Source organism: Pseudorca crassidens, chromosome 3 (assembly GCF_039906515.1).
Source record: "Pseudorca crassidens isolate mPseCra1 chromosome 3, mPseCra1.hap1, whole genome shotgun sequence".
NCBI lineage: Eukaryota > Metazoa > Chordata > Mammalia > Artiodactyla > Delphinidae > Pseudorca > Pseudorca crassidens.
In genome coordinates this window covers 70,944,914-70,964,680 of record NC_090298.1, presented here as the reverse complement: position 1 = coordinate 70,964,680, position 19,767 = coordinate 70,944,914, and the positions used below count along the sequence as shown (strand labels likewise).

The following is a 19,767-nucleotide window of genomic DNA, read 5'->3' as shown; positions in this document are numbered from 1 at the left end:
AAATGGTAGAGATATTTCATTACTTAAATAGTGGTGATATTCATTGTAGGATGATGTAGTCAGATATGAGAAGAATTTACTGGGAGAAAATGAGCCACTCTTTCCCTCTTATTCCCATCACTGAGATTTCCTTTGTGACCTCATGCCACTTGCTTTGTTTATGTAATAGTTTATATAAGTCTTTAGGTATAAAGGAGCTATCGATCTAATTCATTTTTTAACCTATAAACTGAGAAATGTTTTATTGAACAACAAGCATTCCCACTTGGTCTAAAACTTGACATCTAAGAACTATCAACATTTTAGCCATATTTTTATACTTACAATTTTCCCACACCCTAATTTTTTTTTCAATTCTACCTAATTTATTTCAGTGTTCAGTCCACCGCTGTAGTTACATATGCGTGGGAGAGGTCTATTCCACATCTCTCACTTTGCACTTCACAAGTGTGGGAAAGCCTAGGCAGGGGCAAGGGACCACACAGTGGCCTGGCAGGAGGCGGGAGCCTTGGGCCGTTGTGCTGGGCCATGCTGGCCTGAGACCCAGCATAAGGTTTCCTGAAATCTTCATGGAAGATTTGTGAGAGATAATGAGTTAATATTTGTGGAGCTCTTTCAATAAAGTATAATTGATGTTTCAATTTTTATAAACCACACACAATATCTAGCCCTGAAAGCTTTGTAAGAATATTTAGCACACATGTACGTGCCAGATGGATTGTAATGACAGTTGATAGACCTCTCCTAACCCTTGCGTTCTGTTGTCAAAAATCTGCACATCAAAACAACTATAGTTTTCACAAGAAGATTTATTGGATAAAAGATTCGGGTGCACATTGAAAAATCTACTGTCTAGATAAGACTGTAAATTAATGTTATACCAGATAAGACCTTAAATGAGGGGTTTATATAAGAATATTCTTAACATGCCCTAGAGAAATATCAGTAGATAAATTCTGAAAACATATCAGATAATATGTTCTTGATCTTACATATTTTTTTCTGCATAAGTGAATTTTTATGAAGAATTCGTGGAGTATGATGCAAGACACTCAGAAATTATTCTTAAAAGCTCAAGGATATGTGGAGATCAAAGCAGAACCACATCATAATACAAATAGTCATCACCCGGAAGAATGCTTTTGTGATTGAGATAATGCTAACAAAAGAGTTTAAAATATAGGAAATTAAGTTAGCAAATAAAATTGTTATTCTAACGTATTGTGACATCCTCTATAGTATTATTGTAGGAACCCTCTAGGAGTACTTATTCTGGGTGAAAAATGATAGCTGTAGATCCATGATAGGGGGCCAGGTGGCCCCACCAGTTATAAATTCCCCAAGATTGTAAATGTATATTTTATCGCCGTGTGTCAAAATATTCATTTTAATATTCAAACATTGTACCACATAATAAGCTGTAACCATATGTTTATTTGTTATATTATATCACTGTAACATTAATAAATATTTACAGAGCCACAGTGTATCATAGACATAGTCAAAATGGTCTCAGTTTGATTTGAACTGAAAATCTTTAGTGCCTCAGAAACAAATTTTTAAAATGTTACATTTGTTACACATCAGTAAGAGCCAAGGAGTTTAAATTTTTAAGACCGACACCCCCTTTTTAACTCATGCCGTTTTATTTGTTTTCCCCAATTGAGTGAATTAAAAATGGAGTGTTATCTCAGCTTTGAGTTCTTAGCTTGATGTCACAGCTCTTGCTTTATTTGTACGTGATTTCGGTCTTTAATAAAGATGAGCTCTGCTGAACTTTCCATTGATAAGAGACGCTTAGGTACACAGCTCTTTATAAACGATTTGGTAGTACCAGGAACATTCAGAAATGTTGCTAGTCTATTAAAAGTTCACATGGCAAGCTGTGTGATTGATTAATCAGAAGTTTTATAATTTCTAAAAACGTAACTATCTCTGTAAATAGGATCGTGTCCAACTAAGTTGACAACCATCAATTTTAAAAAGAAGAAAAAAAGAAAGTCAAACTCCTGACTCATACTTTTCCCGTTACAGTGTTACACATGAGTATTTATCCTTCTGTGACAGCTGAAACTAGACCAAGACATACATTCAGGAGACAGGAGGTTCGGGAAGAGGCACTGACTTTTCACTTTCATGTGTCAGGAGGCAGTCTCAGGGTGACCCTCCTCAGCTGCAGCCAGGAGGAACTTTTGCTACTTCAGTAGTTACTGACTTGGTTACCTCTCTGCAGTGTTCTTTGGCTTCCTTACTCAGGTCATGATAATGAAGCCCTAAGCTCAGCTCTGTTGCCTTTTCTTTCCAGCCTCTGTTTAGGCAGACAACTTCTCAGTATTATCAATTTCAATACAGGTTTTCACACATATAGAACTCTAACCAGACTAAACAAAGGTGATTCACCTTATGATCACAGGGTCTGAACATTCTTAATGGGTACTTCGTGAGAATGTGAGCTGGGTTCTCCTACCACCTTTTGCGGTCAAGTGCACACCCAAAGGGGTGGCAGGACACTTCTAGTGCCAACCATTATGTTAAACTCAAACTAAGGATCTGTTGCCACTATTTCTGCTTTTGTCATGATCACGTTTTCTGAAATCATTGCGTAATGTCCTAACTTCTAATTTTTCTGTGGGAAAATAGTGTTGCAATTTGCCCCCTTATTTGTGTTCTGTGATCATCTGTCACTAGATGTTTGGAGCACATATGAATTCCAGATCATGAAACTTCAATCCTCATACCATCTTTGTTCGTTGAATTTGGTTTCAGAAGGAATATTTCCCTTTTACTTTTTTTTTTTTAAGTAGTAATGAGTGCACTGTCGAAATGACTCATGGTGTCTTTCTACGGTTTTTCTTTACCCTAATGTAATATAGCACATGTAATAACCTAAAATACTGGCAAGCTTGAACGTCTGTGACACCCTGAATGTCTTTTACAGCCTTTGTCTAGGTTTGAACTTTCCAAATTATGTATTTCAGACGTTGAGAAAGAAGGGCCTTAATGGCTGTGACAGCCCAGATCCTGATGCAGACGATTCAGTAGGTCACAGCCCTGAGTCTGAGGACAAGTACAGGAAAATTAACGAAGATATTGATCTAATGATCAGCAGGCAAAGATTGTGTGTAAGTACTCAAAACACCCTTCATTTTTTTTACTCTTGATATTTCTCTGAACCTGGCAGGCCTTGAACAAGAAAGAAAACAAAGGCTGTGAAAGCCCCGATCCCGACTCCTCTTATGCACTCACCCCACGCACTGAAGAAAAATACAAAAAAATTAATGAAGAATTTGATAATATGATCAAGAGCCATAAAATTCCTGTAAGTACCAAAGGTAGATGGCTGGTCTGCTGATAGCTGCTGCAGTAACATACCTTAACCCTTTCAGTGAGGGCTTTCTCTAAGAGACACTGCCAAGTCAAACCCAGAAAACAGGCATCTCATCCCAAGGGCAGTCGCTTAGAAAGCAGACCCTAAGGGTTGCTGAAATTTTGTCATCTAAAAGATGCGCCATCAGGAAGTTCATTCGGAGGGAGCAAGTTCACAGGAGGAAGAGAAAGATCTGTGTGACACACACTGAATTTACATAATCTCTTAAACACACAGTCCGCACAGATCACCAGGCACTCGTCAAACACTACAGTCTCCTTCTGAGCGAGGATTGACTGCAAAGATGCACGAGTGAAACTGCAGTTCTCTTGTGTAAACTGACACTCATCCCCCAAGTACAAGCTTATTCCTGAATGAAGCTTCAGCCCTCTCCCTAAATATGAAATTCAGCAGCAGCACTGAAGGGTTAAAGCTAATGCTCGCTGCAGAGAAACAGACTGCATGACAACCTAATGGTAAGATTTCAACGTGTTTGTGTGATGGGGTGATTTTAAAGCTTTGTCAGAATATTCGCTTTGCCTATACCAACATTTTCCACGCTTTAACATTTGGCTAAATTTTGTCTTAACCAAGTCAAAAAATTCCTAACAATCAATCTTGTGCCTTGCCAGATATTTAAGAGAAATAACTCTGCATGTATTATTTTGTTTGCCCATATGTAGAGGGGGAGAGTACATACCTTTTGTTCTATTCTGTCATCAGTCAAGTGGTGTTCATTTTGTGACATAAAGTGATGCAACTCGAGGTTCACATGCTTTCTGAGTAACTTTCTGTTAGTGTCCCAACTGTCATTGTAGACAAGCTCCTCAGTAGATAATTAATCCCTTTCTCAAAAAAGTACATTTTTTGTAAGTTAGGGAAACAGCCTAAACCTGAGGATTGAGAGAGACTGCAGGGAAAACAGGCCTCAGTGCAGATATCTGGGGACAAAAGCTCCAGGCCAAATCCACAACGGCACTCACAAGATAAATTAATGCTTTACACATAGTAGGTGCTAACCTGTCCTGGATTAAATTGAATACTTTAAAACTTATTTATAAAATGTATGCATATTAAACTTCATGTCCTCATAAGTATATGCCTGCTTCATTTGTTAAATGAAATAATGTCAACAGGAAATCTTTTATTGAATCAGAATTATTAATACACTGTATCATGAAGGAAAGCTAACTGCTGTGAATTCTTAAAGGTTTTCATAAAACCAAGTACTACATACAGCATTTCCACAGTGGGCACTTGGTCAAATGAAACATTTCCTATCAGATGCAGCAATGCATACTTGTTATACCCAGAATTCTTTTTTTTTTTTTTTTTTTTTGTGGTATGCGGGTCTCTCACTGCCATGGCCTCTCCCATGGCAGAGCACAGGCTCCGGACGTGCAGTCCCAGCGGCCACGGCCCATGGGCCCAGCTGCTCCGTGGCATGCGGGACCCTCCCAGACCAGGGCACGAACCCGCATCCCCTGCGTCGGCAGGCGGAGCCCCAACCACTGCGCCACCAGGGAAGCCCTATACCCAGGATTCTTAAATGAAGTCTATTGGGATTCTATCTTGCCCAGAAGGAGGAAAGAAACAGCTCCTTTGGGCCACTTTTTAGTTCTGATGGCCTGAGTTTCTCCCACGATATAATACACTAGTTTAGAGCTGCCGGGCAGATTTGTGAATGTAAGATGTTAAGGTGAAGCACGTTAGGTGTCTCAGGAGGAACCCCCAGCACAGTGAGGGAAAGGGTGGTGTATGTAAGACTGGTAGTCACTCTCCATGTGTGTGTGGAGCTTTAACCTCCAAAGTTCTGGGAGAACGCCCGTGTTTGCACATTGGATCATTTCTCCCATGCTCTAGGGGGAAAGAGGTGTAATGCCTACCTGGATTCCTTCACCATATTTCATCCTGTCGTGTAAAGAGTTCAAAATCAGGATACATGATTTCTTAAGAGGTGCAGTGATGTGCAGCAGGGGATGGAAAACCACATTAGAGTTTCCAGGCAGAGCTGTGAGAAGGAGCCACACAGCTCCAGGCTGTGCCTCCCAGTCGTCGTTTCTTCAGTAAGTGCTTCAGTCTCCACGAAGAAAAGCCCAGTTTTCGCACATCGCTTTCAGTTGCTGGAAGTAAATTTTGTTGAAAGTTTCCACAGCTGCTAAAACATTTACAGCAGGGCAAGGACACTCTGCCCTTTGTACGGAGAGAGTGTCACTACCTCTTTAAAAACATTACAAGACTGTTTTTCTATTTCAAAGACCCAGGTTGAAGAGTTTCCCTTTTAAAATAGAAAAGTTTAATATTGCAGTCACCTGTCAGTATAATCTAATTTACGCCCTTATTCCTCAATTACATGAAATAATTCATGGATGGTTTGGAATCATGTTGACCAGCATTTCCTCATGTGGGGTTTGCCATGGTTCATGCTGGGCTTCACAGTGAGGAAAAACAGCTCCATTTGAGGAACCAGGAATTAGGAAATGGGCTGAGGGAAGGAGGGGCAAATGCAGGACTGGTTGAGAGAGACCAGGAGGAAGTGGAAATAGACAGTATGGATGCATTTTCTTCAAATAATGGGCTATGAAGAGAGAGAAATAATACTGTAACTAGGATCAAGGAGGGCGTTAAAAGGAAAAGCACTTGAGATGATTTATATGTAGAGGAGGAACGCTTGAAGGAAGGAAAAGATGGGACGTGTAGGTGCAATGGGGATAAAATGGCAAAGCTTCTCAAGGAAGGGAAGGGGGCCGGGATGGGAACGGGAAGGATTTGCAGATGTAGTCAGGGTGGTAGGTGGGAGAGGGAAATTGAGGGGGTGACCACCTAATGACCTCTGTTTTTATACTGAATTCAGCTTCTATAGCTAATGAGATGGGGGAGCAGGGGCTTGGGAGAGAGTGACGTGGGTGTAGATATTGTGAGGAACTGGGGATGGAGGGGGTAGTGAGCACAGGCCAGAGTCGTGGGGCAGCTGGAGGGGACTTGGATACCAGCACACGGTAGTCACTAGTCATCAGCATTGTGTGCTGCTTTTCTCTGCTAGTTCTCAGCAGCCTGGTAATGGTTGATCAAAAGTTAAGGGTGGGCTTCCCTGGTGGCGCAGTGGTTGGGGGTCCGCCTGCCAATGCAGGGGACGCAGGTTCGTGCCCCGGTCCGGGAGGATCCCACGTGCCGCGCAGCGGCTGGGCCCGTGAGCCATGGCCGCTGAGCCTGTGCTCTGTGACGGGAGAGGCCACAACAGTGAGAGGCCCGCGTACCGCCAAAAAAAAAAAAGTTTAGGGTGTCAGTAGTGGCCCAAAAAAGGGATTCAGTTCAGTCATTCACATTGAATGAAAGAGGGCCTATTAAGTAAAAATATTTTATTAAAAATATTTTATTGGACTTTTCCTTGTGGTAAGTTTGGGAAAATCATGGGGTTTGTATAAGAGTTGATACCTTTCTTGACCACGATGACTCACTTTGGCAACCATGATCAATTTGTTCAGGGATAGAAACTAGAAGCTGTTTAGCTCTCATGCCTATATGAAAAAGCCAGTGCCAGTGTCATGGGTGTGGCCCTGTGCAGTTACGCAGGGCCCTGCTATCCTAGGGCCACACTTGGTTAAATCCTCTGCTGTCACCATCTTGAAATTCTTAGTAATTTTTTAACAAGCGCCCCACATTTTCATTTTGCCCTGAGCCCTGCAAATTATACAGCCAGTCCTACCTATAGCATTTTAATCACCCCAAATTCCTTCTTCCTTCCTATCTTGAGGGTTCTAAAATTTGAAACCCGGCCCTGAAATCTTTGCAAGTTTGGAGTTTTTAAATGACTTTTTGGCTTTCACTTTTTAGACAAAAATTTTAAAAATTTAGGTGCTTTTAAGTTCCTTAATTTTGAAAAGTCAAGAAGAAAAAGAAAAATGCCAATTTCTGATAGGCATGGGTATATTATTATAGCCTTGGCATTTCCTAAAGCATCTAGAGCTGGTTGGTCTCTTTTATGGATGCAGCCACTTCAGGTCCCACATGAGTTCGAGGGAGAGTAAATGACTTGCCTGCTTAAGTTGCTTTTTATTACACCACCTGGACTGCAGCTGAGATTTCTGATACAAAGGCTGATGTTCTTCCTCATTCCCTGAAACACCTTACTATGGTCGTATTTAAGCTTATAATTTGATTTTTAAATTATTTAGCCAGTTCCTGATACAGATAAGGAAACAAAGCAAAAGATAGAATGCAACAGATGTTACCGTATTTTATGAATTGTGAATTTTTGAAGTATGCTCTGATATCAGAATTATATCTGACTTCTGTTTAGCCAATCACAAGAGAGTTTTATAATAACTCTCATCAAATTGTTTACAGTCCAGAATTCTGGAAACTGAGTAACTCTTGGGGATGATGGTCAGAGGAAGAAAGGAGTAGGGAGGCTTTCACTAAATTGGTTAGTAGACTGGTTCAGAATTTATTAAATGATTATGAATCATCCTGTTTATTTTGGATGTGGACATAGCATGGGGGAGGAGGGAGGTATTGGCTTTGCTCTCTACTGAGACACAATCGATATTCTGTAGAATATTCAGGGGAGAAGTAGTTTTACAGCAGATCCTTAGGTTCCCAGGTAAACATTTATAAGTAGTAATAGTGAATATGGATTAAAACATTTGTAACCAAAAGAAAGCTTTAAAATACCAAATCTGAGTAAATATGAATGATAGGAGTCTTTAGGGTGTATTTTTCCCCAAGCCCTCCGTCACACCCTGGCATCAGTGGGCATAAGCATGTACCCCACCGTGGACATTCAGCCACGTTCCGTGAGAATCCAATTAATTCATTATGTTTGTGGTTCATAAATAATAAGCTACTAATATGCAGCCCATACTCACCTCACAGTATAATTTCTGACTGAAATATTTTATTTCTATCCAAAAACATATACTGTGTTGCATGGTGATTTAGTAGCAAAACCAATAGGCTCAGTCACCAGTTAGATGACCTTGGGCCACTTACTTAATCTCACCAATTTAAAAAGGAAGGATTATATTTATAGTGAAGGGATGTTGAAATGGTTGAGTCTTATCATGTATGTGAATTATAGTATAGTGTCTGCTCAGAAAATAATATACAGTAAGTTGTAAGTTTGTACTTTTTTATGTTAATATAGTATCTTCCTAAACATTCTTCTTTGAATAAAAATATTCAATTAATATAATAAGAAGTAGACTAGGGTATGTACTACTTCATAGCAAAAGACCTTTAGCACCTTGATGAAAGGGAACATTATTTGACCAACACCTTAACTGATCTTGTAAAAAGAGGGAAAGAAGAGAGAGGGAAAGAGATCAGGAGATGCGGGGAGCAGGGGCAGGATTAAGTAGAGTAGTCAGGGTGGGCTTCCTTGTAAAGAACAGATGTTTTTAAAATTTATTCAAGTATAGTTGATTTACAATGTTGTATTAATTTCTGCTGTACAACAAAGTGATTCAGTTATACCTATATTCTTTTTCATATTCTTTTCCATTATGGTTTATCACAGGATATTGAGTATAGTCCCCTATGTTATCCAGTAGGACCACGTTGTTTAAACATCCTATATGTAATAGTTTGCATCTTCTAATCCCAAACTCCCAATCCTTCCCTCCCACCACTCCCTCCACTCCCCACAGCCCCACCGCCCCCCAGCCCCCACCCCCCACCCCACCCCCCAGCAACCACAAGTCTGTTCTTTATGGAAAAGACCAGATTTTGAAGGAAGGAAGTGATGGGAGTTAGCCAGAGAAATGAGACAGGAATGAGGCAGGCAGGGAGGAAGAGGATGATAGGAAATCGGTAATGGAGCCTGGCAAAAACTGGAATTTATAGGGCCTTGTGGAACATTGGAAGAAGTTGGGCTTTACTCCAACTAAGATGGGAGCTCTCGCAGGGTTTAGAATAGAGAAGTGCCATCATCTGACTTATGCTTTTAAGGGATCTGTTTGCAAAGTTGAAAATAGAAGGGAGGGCAAGGATAGAAGCGGGTGACCATTAGGAAGTGACTGCAGTGATTAAGGCAAGAGATGATGGTGCTACAACCAGCCATTAGAAGGTGAGAGGTGGTTGGAGACTATATGGAATTTAAGCCAGTAGGATTTCCTGGTAGACTGGATGTGGGGAGTGGGAGAAAGAGAAGATTCTGGGATGACTCCAAGGATTTTATTGTGTGCAAACAAAAGCATTGAGCTGTCATCAGCTGGAGATGGGGAGAGTTACATTGGAGCTAGTTTTGAGATGTCTATCAGACATTTACGTAGAAATATTGAGGGTATAGCTGGATATGCAAGGCTGGAGTCAGGAGAGAGATCTGAGCTAGAGATAGAAAAAGGGCTGTGGTACTCTTACATTCAGAGAGCAGGGAGAAGAGGAAGAACCGGCAGCGAAGACTGAGAAGGAGCAGCTATCAAGATAGAGCGAGGGCTTCCCTGGTGGCGCAGTGGTTGAGGGTCCACCTGCCGCTGCAGGGGACACAGGTTCGTGCCCCGGTCTGGGAGGATCCCACATGCCGCGGAGCGGCTGGGCCCGTGAGCCACAGCCGCTGAGCCTGAGCGTCCGGAGCCTGTGCTCTGCAACGGGAGAGGCCGCAGCAGTGAGAGGCCCGCGTACCGCAAAAAACAAAAAAAAAAAAGATAGGAGGGAAAGTTCAGGGCCATGGAAAGGGTGGAAGTTTATCAAGGAGTGACCATCTGTGTCCCAGTTGAGGACTGAGAAGTTACCGTTGGATTTAGCAACCTGAAGGTTATTCACGACTATGACATGAGCATTTTCAGTGAAGTGGTGAGGAAAATTTTTTAATGGAGTGAGTTAAGAGAAAGCAGTGTGCTGTATTTACAACAAAAGTCACAAGAGCAGCATTGTCATGGATGACATGATTTTCCAAAGTAGTGAATAATTTTTAATAAAGTCCCACACCAAACAGAGTGAAACATTCCCTCACCACACACAGTAACTGCATTTCTGGGAATTTCAGTGTTTAATAAAATCTGCATTTCGGTGTACTAAAAATACCTTGTGTCTGCAGAACAAAGTTAGTTCTGACTCAGATCATTATTAAATAGGTTTTTCACCCACATGAATGTCCAGTGGGACATTGGAAAGTTGGATGGGGTAAGAGACAATTCTTTGTTGTGTAGAACTGTCCCACGTGTAATAGAATATACAGCATACCTACCCACCAGGAAAATACCAGCCATGCCCCCCAATCATTGTGACACCCACAGATTTCCAAAATGCTCCCTAAGGAGATAGTTCACCTGTATAGAGCACCACTATTCTAGATCTGGAGAGTTACTATTATGGCTCCAGTGCGAAACAGGTGGCAAATTCAAAAGGGTAATTGAAGAGAGTTTAATAAAGGGACTATTTACAGATGGGTAGAGATCAGGGAAACTCGAGAAATAGTGAAGTACATTAGGGCTTACAACCTAGAAGCTATTACCACATCTAGATCTGAAGGTGCAAGAAGAGGAAGAAGTTACCGGAGCACAGTTAGATCTATGTCTATAGGAGAGAGGCCCCCAAAGGGGCGTGACCTTCACTAGGGGAATGCAGCCTCTGCCATCCTGTGGCCCAGCAAGAGGGATGCTACAGTATAAGACAACCCTGACCTCTCTCCTCCTACTCTCTGTACTTCTGACGGTGCCTCCACTGGCCCAGCCAAAGCCAGAGGGCCAGGGGAATCTGGTGGATACAGTCTGGAGCATCAGCCTTCTGGACCCAGAGCAGTGAAGAGGGTGGAGGGGCAAATGGTGAAAACCTAGAAGGCTACTTCGTTTTCTTAGGTGTGCTAGAGTAATTCTTTTTTTTTTTTTTTTTTTTTTTTTTGCGGTACGCAGGCCTCTCACTATGTGGCCTTTCCCGTTGCGGAGCACAGGCTCTGGACGCGCAGGCTCAGTGGCCATGGCTCACGGGCCCAGCTGCTCCGCGGCATGTGGGATCTTCCCGGACTGGGGCACGAACCCGTGTCCCCTGCATCGGCAGGCGGGCTCTCAACCACTGAGCCACCAGGGAAGCCCTAGAGTAATTCTTATTGGGCCTTTTAATAAAGGAATGCAATATTTTATTGACTGTATAGACATTTATTTTACAGCATACACTAATATTTTTTGTTGTTTAAAGACTCTGGGAATTGGATATATTCATTCTTTGATGTCTTATCAAACATTCATGTTCGATTATATCATGGTGTTTATCCAAAATTGTTTTTGTTACCCTGTTTACAACAGATAAAGCCTAATAAAAAAAATGACTATGTTAACATAACACTTGAACATTTTTATTTCCCTCTAAAAAATGAAGAATCAAAGACATGTAAAAGAAAAGAGTTATGACACGTTTGTTCTTGTCAGTATCGCCATGTCCAGATCAGGGAAGAAAAGACAAATAGGAAAAATAAAGAAAAAGGGAGCAGAAGCATAGAAAGAGGACAGTATTGTAATTATCACCAGGATAAACAAAGAACTATTGCAGAGCACAACGTATGATGCAGGCCAGCCAATGAACCAGGAAAAACAAAACAAAACAAAACTTGATGTTAGGATTACAGAAAAAAATAGTAAAAAAAGAAAACTTTGAGCCATATGCACTTATGTATTTAAATTTTTACAGTGGCTCATTAGAGACTCCCTGAGGGAATGTTCTATATAAACCCTAGTATACATATTAGATTCACACACATACACGTACATATGTCCATTTTATATTAAGAATGCTGTATGCTCTGACATCATGAGTCCTCTGGCAATATATGGAAACAGTATTTTCATTTATAATGTTAAAAACGAAGAAAAAGAGGGAGGGAATTACAACTATGATTATCTAGCTAATGCAAGCAGAAAAATAAGCATGTTTGGATTAAATTGCCAAAATAATACCAAAAAATCAATGATTGGGACTTGAATTACTCTAACTAGACATCCACAAAGCCTCGGTTCACTAAATGCTTGCAGCTCTCTCATTGAAGATATAGGTCTTGCCATTTGTCGGTGTCAGTATATCCCAAAATGTGAAGTGTAATATACATTCTGAACTATCAGGTTAAAATATGAATTATTGAATGATACACGCTCTGTTGAATCCTATATCGTAAAATGTCTATTATCTTTAGAGTTAACTTTCAAAAGACAGACTTTTAAAAATAATAATTAAAGTATATGTGCTATTCACACGCCTGGAGATGATTTTATATCATTAAACTTCTGCATAAATATGCTTCAATAAGCAATTAAACCAAAGGCTCCAGTTTGCATTTTAATCCTTTTTCTCTGTGAAGTCTTCACAATCATATACCTTTGATCTTGCAGTCATTTCTGGCACCAGATTCAGATATCACAGATGAACAATCACTACTTAATAGACCGGAATTCAAAGACAACGGAGTCTAATGAAATGGGGCTTTGTTTGAAACAAAAGTGAAACGTTTTCTAATAGTTGCAAAGAAGGCATTCTAAGCACATTAAAGAAATCAATTTAGGATCCGCACATCCTGAGACCTCTTCTTAATGGTCTTCTAGACACCAAGCAGTTTGGAATTTGAAATTTTTCTTAGAAAAGTAAAAGCTGTCTGTACTTGGAGGGCTCTGTTTCTGTTCATTTCATTTACCCGTGGGTTTTTTTCCTGCTCCTACAGGCTGTTCCACCTCCCAACTTTGAGATGCCAGTCTCCATCCCAGTGTCCAGCCACAACAGTTTGGTATACAGCAACCCCGTCAGCTCACTGGGGAACCCCAACCTTTTGCCACTGCCCCACCCTTCTCTGCAGAGGAATAGTATGTCTCCTGGTGTAACACATCGACCACCGAGTGCGGGTAACACAGGTATGTTCTCATAAGAACGCAATGGTAACAAACCATTGGAAGGAGCCACCCTTGGCAAAAAAAGGCTATCTTACCTACAAGATGTCGTGTTTTCCAGTTTTCCATGTCTTATGTCCCTTCATTGCTTAGTAACCATCCCCAGCTAGGTCTTCCACATGATAAAACCTAACTCAGAATATCTTTCAGAATGTTTCATAATCTGCAGTTTATTCATTGAGCCTATCTATCACCAATCTCCTCATTTGGCTATATTTTAACCACATACTTTCTCAAACAGAACATCAGATATCCTGTTTCCATGCTTTTGCTTCTCCTCTTCTCCTGCCTAAAATGCCCTTTTCCCTCTTCCTCCTAGCCAGATATCACCTCTTCTGTGAAACCTTCCCCTGTGTCCTCTGATAGCATTTATCTCAGTTATTTATTATTTTGGTCGATATTTATTTATTTATACAGTAACATAGCACAAAAGGATTTAAGGCAGAGAAAGAAATGTGATAGGATAGCATAATTTAAAAGAACAGTGAATTAAAAACAAAACTAAGTCAGTAGTTAAGAGCACATCACAAAGACGTATACACCTGCCACAAATGTGTGTCTGCACTTCTAGGAGACGCTTACCGTTATACAATTCATAGTGTCCCAGAGAAAAATCATCGCTCAGGAAAAGTTCGACCATTTTTAGTACTCAGATCAAACGATACACAATATGATGTACTGTATTGAGTATGTGTCCATTTCCCCACTGAACCTACAGAACCTTGAAGGGAAGAATGTCCTCTTGATTTGTCAGACTCACCATAAGAACTAAATAAATGTGAGTTGAATGTAACTAAACAATTCCTTCATATTTCTAAAATAAGCACCAAAAAGTCATTGTATTTCTAAATCACATACAGCAAATCATTATATATTTACATTTTATTTCTTTAAAAGCACTTAATAGGAAAGTTTTAATGTCTTAGACACACTTTTTATTAAAAACGATTTATTCACAGAATTTTTCCTTTAGAATATTTGACTATCTGCCTTCTAATTTGAATTAAACATGTGTTACTTTTTTAGTACAGAAACTTCATGTGGAGAATACAATCAAAATCAGCCACATTAAAAAAAACGACAAATCTTGAATCTGAGAGATGTGTATAAACAACTTATGCTATTCTTTCTACTTCTGAATATGCTGAAATTTTTCATAAGCATTTTCAATAACCATATGTATTCCTTTCAGATCATACTCAAATGCTATTGAATCTTCTATTTGATGAACTCATGCTCATTTGTTTTTAAAAATCCCATTTATTTCCAAAATATTTATTTGATTGGAAATAATAAACATTTTCCTAAAATGTAATGAACAGTTTCTTCTAATTCCACACCCAGAACCAAATAATAATTATAGCAATTAGAGAATAATCTAGCTGATATTCTGTTCTTTTGGCTAAATTTTGTTCCTTAAAAAGTAAAAATAATTATTATATTCAGTATCTTTTTGAAACATCCCAACTCTCATAAATACACACTGCCAAATTTTAACCTACTTTCTTAAGCTAACAGTGAATAAACATATGTTTCTAAATTTGTAGTCAGTAAAACCTGTTTTATTGTGTTAGTAAGTAAAATCCGGATAGTAAATGAGATCATTCACTGTTAGAAGATTCATGAAATGACCAAAGTTCTAGACAATTAGCATTGCACAGAATTAATTGTATAAAATACACTTACAAAGAATTAAACATCAAATATATGGTTATTTGAGCATAGAGTAAGCCTTACTCTTTTCCTTCACTCTCTAGAAAATATCACCTTAGGGAAAACTAGACTTGTAAATATGATAAAAATTTAGAGACCATTCAAAGACTAGATTTTTTTTTAATTTATTCATTTTTTTTTAAATTTATTTTTGGCTGTGTTGGGTCTTCGTTACTGTGTGTGGGCTCTCTCTAGTTGCGGTGAGCGGGGGCTTCTCCTCGTTGAGGTGCGCGGGCTTCTCATTGCGGTGGCTTCTCTTGCTGCGGAGCACGGGCTCTAGGCGCACAGGTTTCAGTAGTTGTGATACGTGGGCTCAGTAGTTGTGGCTCACGGGCTTCAGAGCACAGGCTCAGTAGTTGTGGCGCACGGGCTTAGTTGCTCCGCGGCATGTGGGATCTTCCTGGACCAGGGCTCAAACCCGTGTCCCCTGCATTGGCAGGCAGATTCTTAACCACTATGCCACCAGGAAGTCCTAAAGGCTAGCTTTTTAAATGTAATCTTTCTTAGAAAGAAAGATTCTGCAAAATGTCAGTCAGTGATTGTATTTTTAATGTTTGACCACAGCATGTCACAGTGAAACGAATATCAGCCATCTGACCTAGGTAGTACTTGACAAATTTAGGACTCTTGGGTGAGGACCAAATGCTAAGGTTGCTAAAGGTAAAGTGTGTTGCTCTGTGGGCCTTTTAGCCTTTCTCCTTTTGATCTTCCTCTTTCATCCATAGGTGGTCTGATGGGTGGAGACCTCACATCCGGTGCAGGCACCAGTGCAGGTGAGTGGAGACTTCAGTACTAGAGTACGTTTCATTGTTTAGGGTTCCTTTACTTGGTGATTTGCAGAAGTAAGTCTTTTGAACAAAGTCAAGTTGAGAGATCAGTGAGAGGCATGGGAAAATGGCCCCTAGAATTTCTAAAGCACTTTTATGAAGCAGGAGTGGTTGGATAGTAACTCAGAAGACTATTTATTAACTAGACCTTTCCTTAATAAAACTTCAGCTAGTCAACATAATCAGAATTGGGGGTTCTGATCAAATCAATTTAATCCTAGGTACCATCTGTAGCCACAAAAGTACCTTTAACAAGCCTTGCCGATCGTGTTCTTTGTTAATCATTTCACGTTAAATGTGAATCACTTTCTACACAAAGTACCAAACTTCTGTACACTTCAAAAGGAGAATACATAAAGAAAAGGAAGGAGTGAGATTATAACCCTTCCACAATACTGTTAATAAAATAAAACCACATTTGGCATTAAAATGAGTTCTTAGAGAATATGAACACAGTGGACCCCGCGAAAAAGCCCCTTAAATATAGTTCAGCTCTTAAGAACTTCTTCCATTATGGCCAATTGTCTCCTGGTCACACTTCTCCAGGGTTCCATATTAATTCATATAATTGTGATTATTGAGATATTGATGTCATTTTCAACACAGCGGTAAGACAGGACAATACTTTCTGATGCTAACTGCAGTTCACTATTGGCACAACAAGTAACCATGGTAATTCCTGCAGCGGGAACATGCTCTACATTTAAAATAGTAGGAGGCAGGCATGATAACATAAGGTTATGTTTGAAATGTCAAAAAAATTCAAGTTTATTGAAATATCTATGGACCGCCTAATTAAAATATTTTGCCACGTTCAACTATAATAGCCTGCTAATTATAAGAAAGAAGATTAACAAATTGGCATATAGGGCTTCCCTGGTGGCGCAGTGGTTGAGAATCCGCCTGCCGATGCAGGGGACACGGGTTCGTGCCCCGGTCTGGGAAGATCCCACATGCCGCGGAGCGGCTGGTCCCATGAGCCATGGCCGCTGAGCCTGCGCGTCCGGAGCCTGTGCTCCGCAACGGGAGAGGCCACAACAGTGAGAGGCCCGCGTACCGCAAAAAAAAAAAAAAAATTAGGTAGATTCAAATTAATGAGTAGACTGAATATACTATTTTGCTGGACATTGAAGCAAAGTGCTCATTTTTTTTCCCTCAAAAAATACTGTATGGTTTGTAGCCCAAAGGTTACAGGACCAGATCAAAGCTAGACCATTGTAGCTTGGATTCAAGTCTCTGTCAAACACTGGCTAGAGAGCGTGATGGGGGCTGAAAACTGGATTGTCTCAAAGACCAAGAAAAAGATAAATAAGAAAAATGGCTTCGATGTTATGGTATTTTATCCAGTATCTCGATGCATCAGTTTGCTTGCTCATGTGGGAACAGCCAGTAGTGGTGATAAAGTTATTAGAAGTAGTAAAAAGAAAAAAAAAACGCACGGGTTTGAGGGGATGGGTCACTCATCTTTGATGAACGTGGCCTCTTGTTACTGCTTAATAGCTAGAATGCTTTAGAATTCTATGTTGAAAATAAGTGTTGTTGTTCAATTATGCTGTCATTGTCAATTCCCTGACAGTCCACTAAGGTAAATGGCCCTCCGGGGACAAAGAAGACACTCAATCTTGTAAGCATACAAGTTAGCCACATATAGCCTATAGCGTCACTGAACTAAAAAAAAAATCTTACAGGCTTAGCAAATTCATCCCCCTGCTTCAGGACCTCTGCTGTAGCACAAGAATCTTCTACTTCAAAACTGGAAGGGAATAAAAGAAGCACTCAGTTGCTCCAACTTGATGATAATAAACCTTGTATTTTGATAATTGTATCTTGTAGCCATGAGCATATAATTGTCACAGTTCCTGTATAGTTATGAAAGAGTTACTTCCCCACTTTTTAAAAATAGAGGAAGAAGCCCTTTCTAACCCTGGTTCCACAGAACACCTGTTGCACATGCCACTGAGTCTTGGGCTTAGCTGCTATGTCCTGCTCACAGACTCAGCCGTCTGCCCCTTCTTTCTCATGCCAGCCAGTATCATGTGTCAGAGATGAATATATCGGTGCTGATGTCAGACAATCACATAATACCGAGGGAAAGAAGTCCAGCCAGAATGTCTCTACATTTTCAGAAAAGAAAACTAAAGCAAAATGGCCAGAAGATATCTTCCAAATTTTGAATATTGTCATTGAAATTCAAAGTCTCAGATAAAGTTAGAAACTCTGAGGTCAAGTGGCAAGACTCTGCAATTAAGTTAAATATTTTTTCGCCTGTAATTTTTTTTCAAAATCTAGTCATCTCAGCTTGTAAAAAGGGTATAGTCTCATGAGGGAAGGAAATACGTTTTTTTAATAAATTTATTTTATTTATTTTTGGCTGTGTTGGGTCTTCATTGCTGCACACAGGCTTTCTCTAGTTTCAGCGAGCGGGGGCTTCTCTTTGTTGCATTGTACGTGCTTCTCACTGCGGTGGCTTCTCTTGTTGCAGAGCACGGGCTCTAGGCGCGTGGGCTTCAGTAGTTGTGGCACGAGGGCTCAGTAGTTGTGGCTCTCGGACTCTAGAGTGCAGGCTCCGTAGTTGTGGTGCACAGGCTTAGTTGCTCCGTGGCATGTGGGATCTTCCCGGACCAGGGATCGAACCTATGTCCCCTGCATTGGCAGGCAGATTCTTAACCACTGTGCCACCAGGGAAATCCTCGGAAGGAAATAAATTTGGCATTTATTGTTTTCTTATAAATACCAAGAGACCAAAGAGCTCTCAGCTCAATCATAAAGTATAGCATCTTTCCCATCCACTCCCTGCACTGTACCTCTTCCTCATGCCACCATCCAGTGAGTCATCAAATCTTACCAACTTTGCCTCGAAGGTATTTCCTAAAGCTAATCCTTTCTCTCCATTACTATCCCACTGCCCTGGTTCAGCGTTATAGCAACACTCCAGAACTATTTCCAGAGATCCCTAATTCATCTCCCAGCTTCACACTGCATCCCACTCCAGTCTCCTCGTGACTCATTAGTCTTTATCAAAACCTTAAACTAATTGTAGGTCATCCTTCAGATACTCAAAATCCAGCCATGGTTTCCCAGCTCTTTCAGAATTAACCATGAGCCTCTTATCTCTGGCCCATCCCTACTCTCCAGTCTTCAACCTTCTTACCTTCTTCCACTGCCATCAAAAACCCTGCACTCCAACTCTAATAATGGCAAACATTTAAATTGCTCTTACTATGTGACTTACAAAAATTAACTCATCTTTTTGCATTAAAGTATACCTTTAATCTATGTATTCATATGAATGCCCTTTCTATAGTTGGGGGAACTGACGCACAGAGAGGTTAAGTAATGGCCCGAGGTGGAACCCAGGCAGTCTGTCTCCAGAGTCCATGCTCTTAACTGCATTGTGCTGCCACTTTCCAAACAGTGTCAAGGCTTCTTGCCTTTGTGTATGCATTCCTAGAGCTCTCCTGCTTCATGCTGCTGAGGACCGTTTGTCATCCCTCAGAATTCAGTTCAACCATTCAGGAAATCCTTTCCTCACTCTTCCAAAAGGAATTATGCACCTCTCCTTGAGTCTCTCTTGGCAGCCTGTGCCTACGTTATTTATTTCCTTGCATTGTAATTGCAATAGCTAGGCACACATCTCTCTCCTGGACATTCATCCCTCTAGGGGCAAACTGTGTCCTATTCAGTTTGTATTCCCAGCTCAAGAAATAAGTGAGAGGACATGGCAGACATTCAGTAAATTTTTGTTAGCTGAATAAAGGAAAAGTTGATCTTCTAGACATAAATTTGTAATACTGTTTATGTGAAAAAAAAGAACACTTCAAAGAAATAATGTAATTTTAAATACAAAAAGATACACCCTTGATCTGTAATTCACAAAAATAATGTATTCTTCTGATACTGTGTATAACGAATAGTGCATTAATTATTTAATTAAATGGCTGAGCACTATTGACCAATGAAGTTTTACTAACTTTAATTTACTTAATGGAAAACC

General features: G+C 40.2%; 1 protein-coding gene across 13 annotated transcripts in view; it reads left to right on the top strand.

The window, feature by feature from the left end:
• MEF2C (myocyte enhancer factor 2C) overlaps window positions 1-19,767 on the top strand; it is a 169,640-nt gene that overhangs the window by 123,484 nt on the left and 26,389 nt on the right. For 10 of the 13 annotated variants that reach the window (XM_067731204.1, XM_067731201.1, XM_067731197.1 and 7 more), the window contains 3 exons: window positions 2,979-3,122; window positions 13,011-13,197; window positions 15,672-15,719. In XM_067731204.1, the coding sequence (XP_067587305.1) occupies window positions 2,979-3,122; window positions 13,011-13,197; window positions 15,672-15,719 (379 nt within the window). Of the gene's footprint in view, window positions 1-2,978; window positions 3,123-3,181; window positions 3,320-13,010; window positions 13,198-15,671; window positions 15,720-19,767 lie in introns of all 13 variants that reach the window. The other 3 variants (XM_067731205.1, XM_067731203.1, XM_067731206.1) reach the window with 2 other exon arrangements.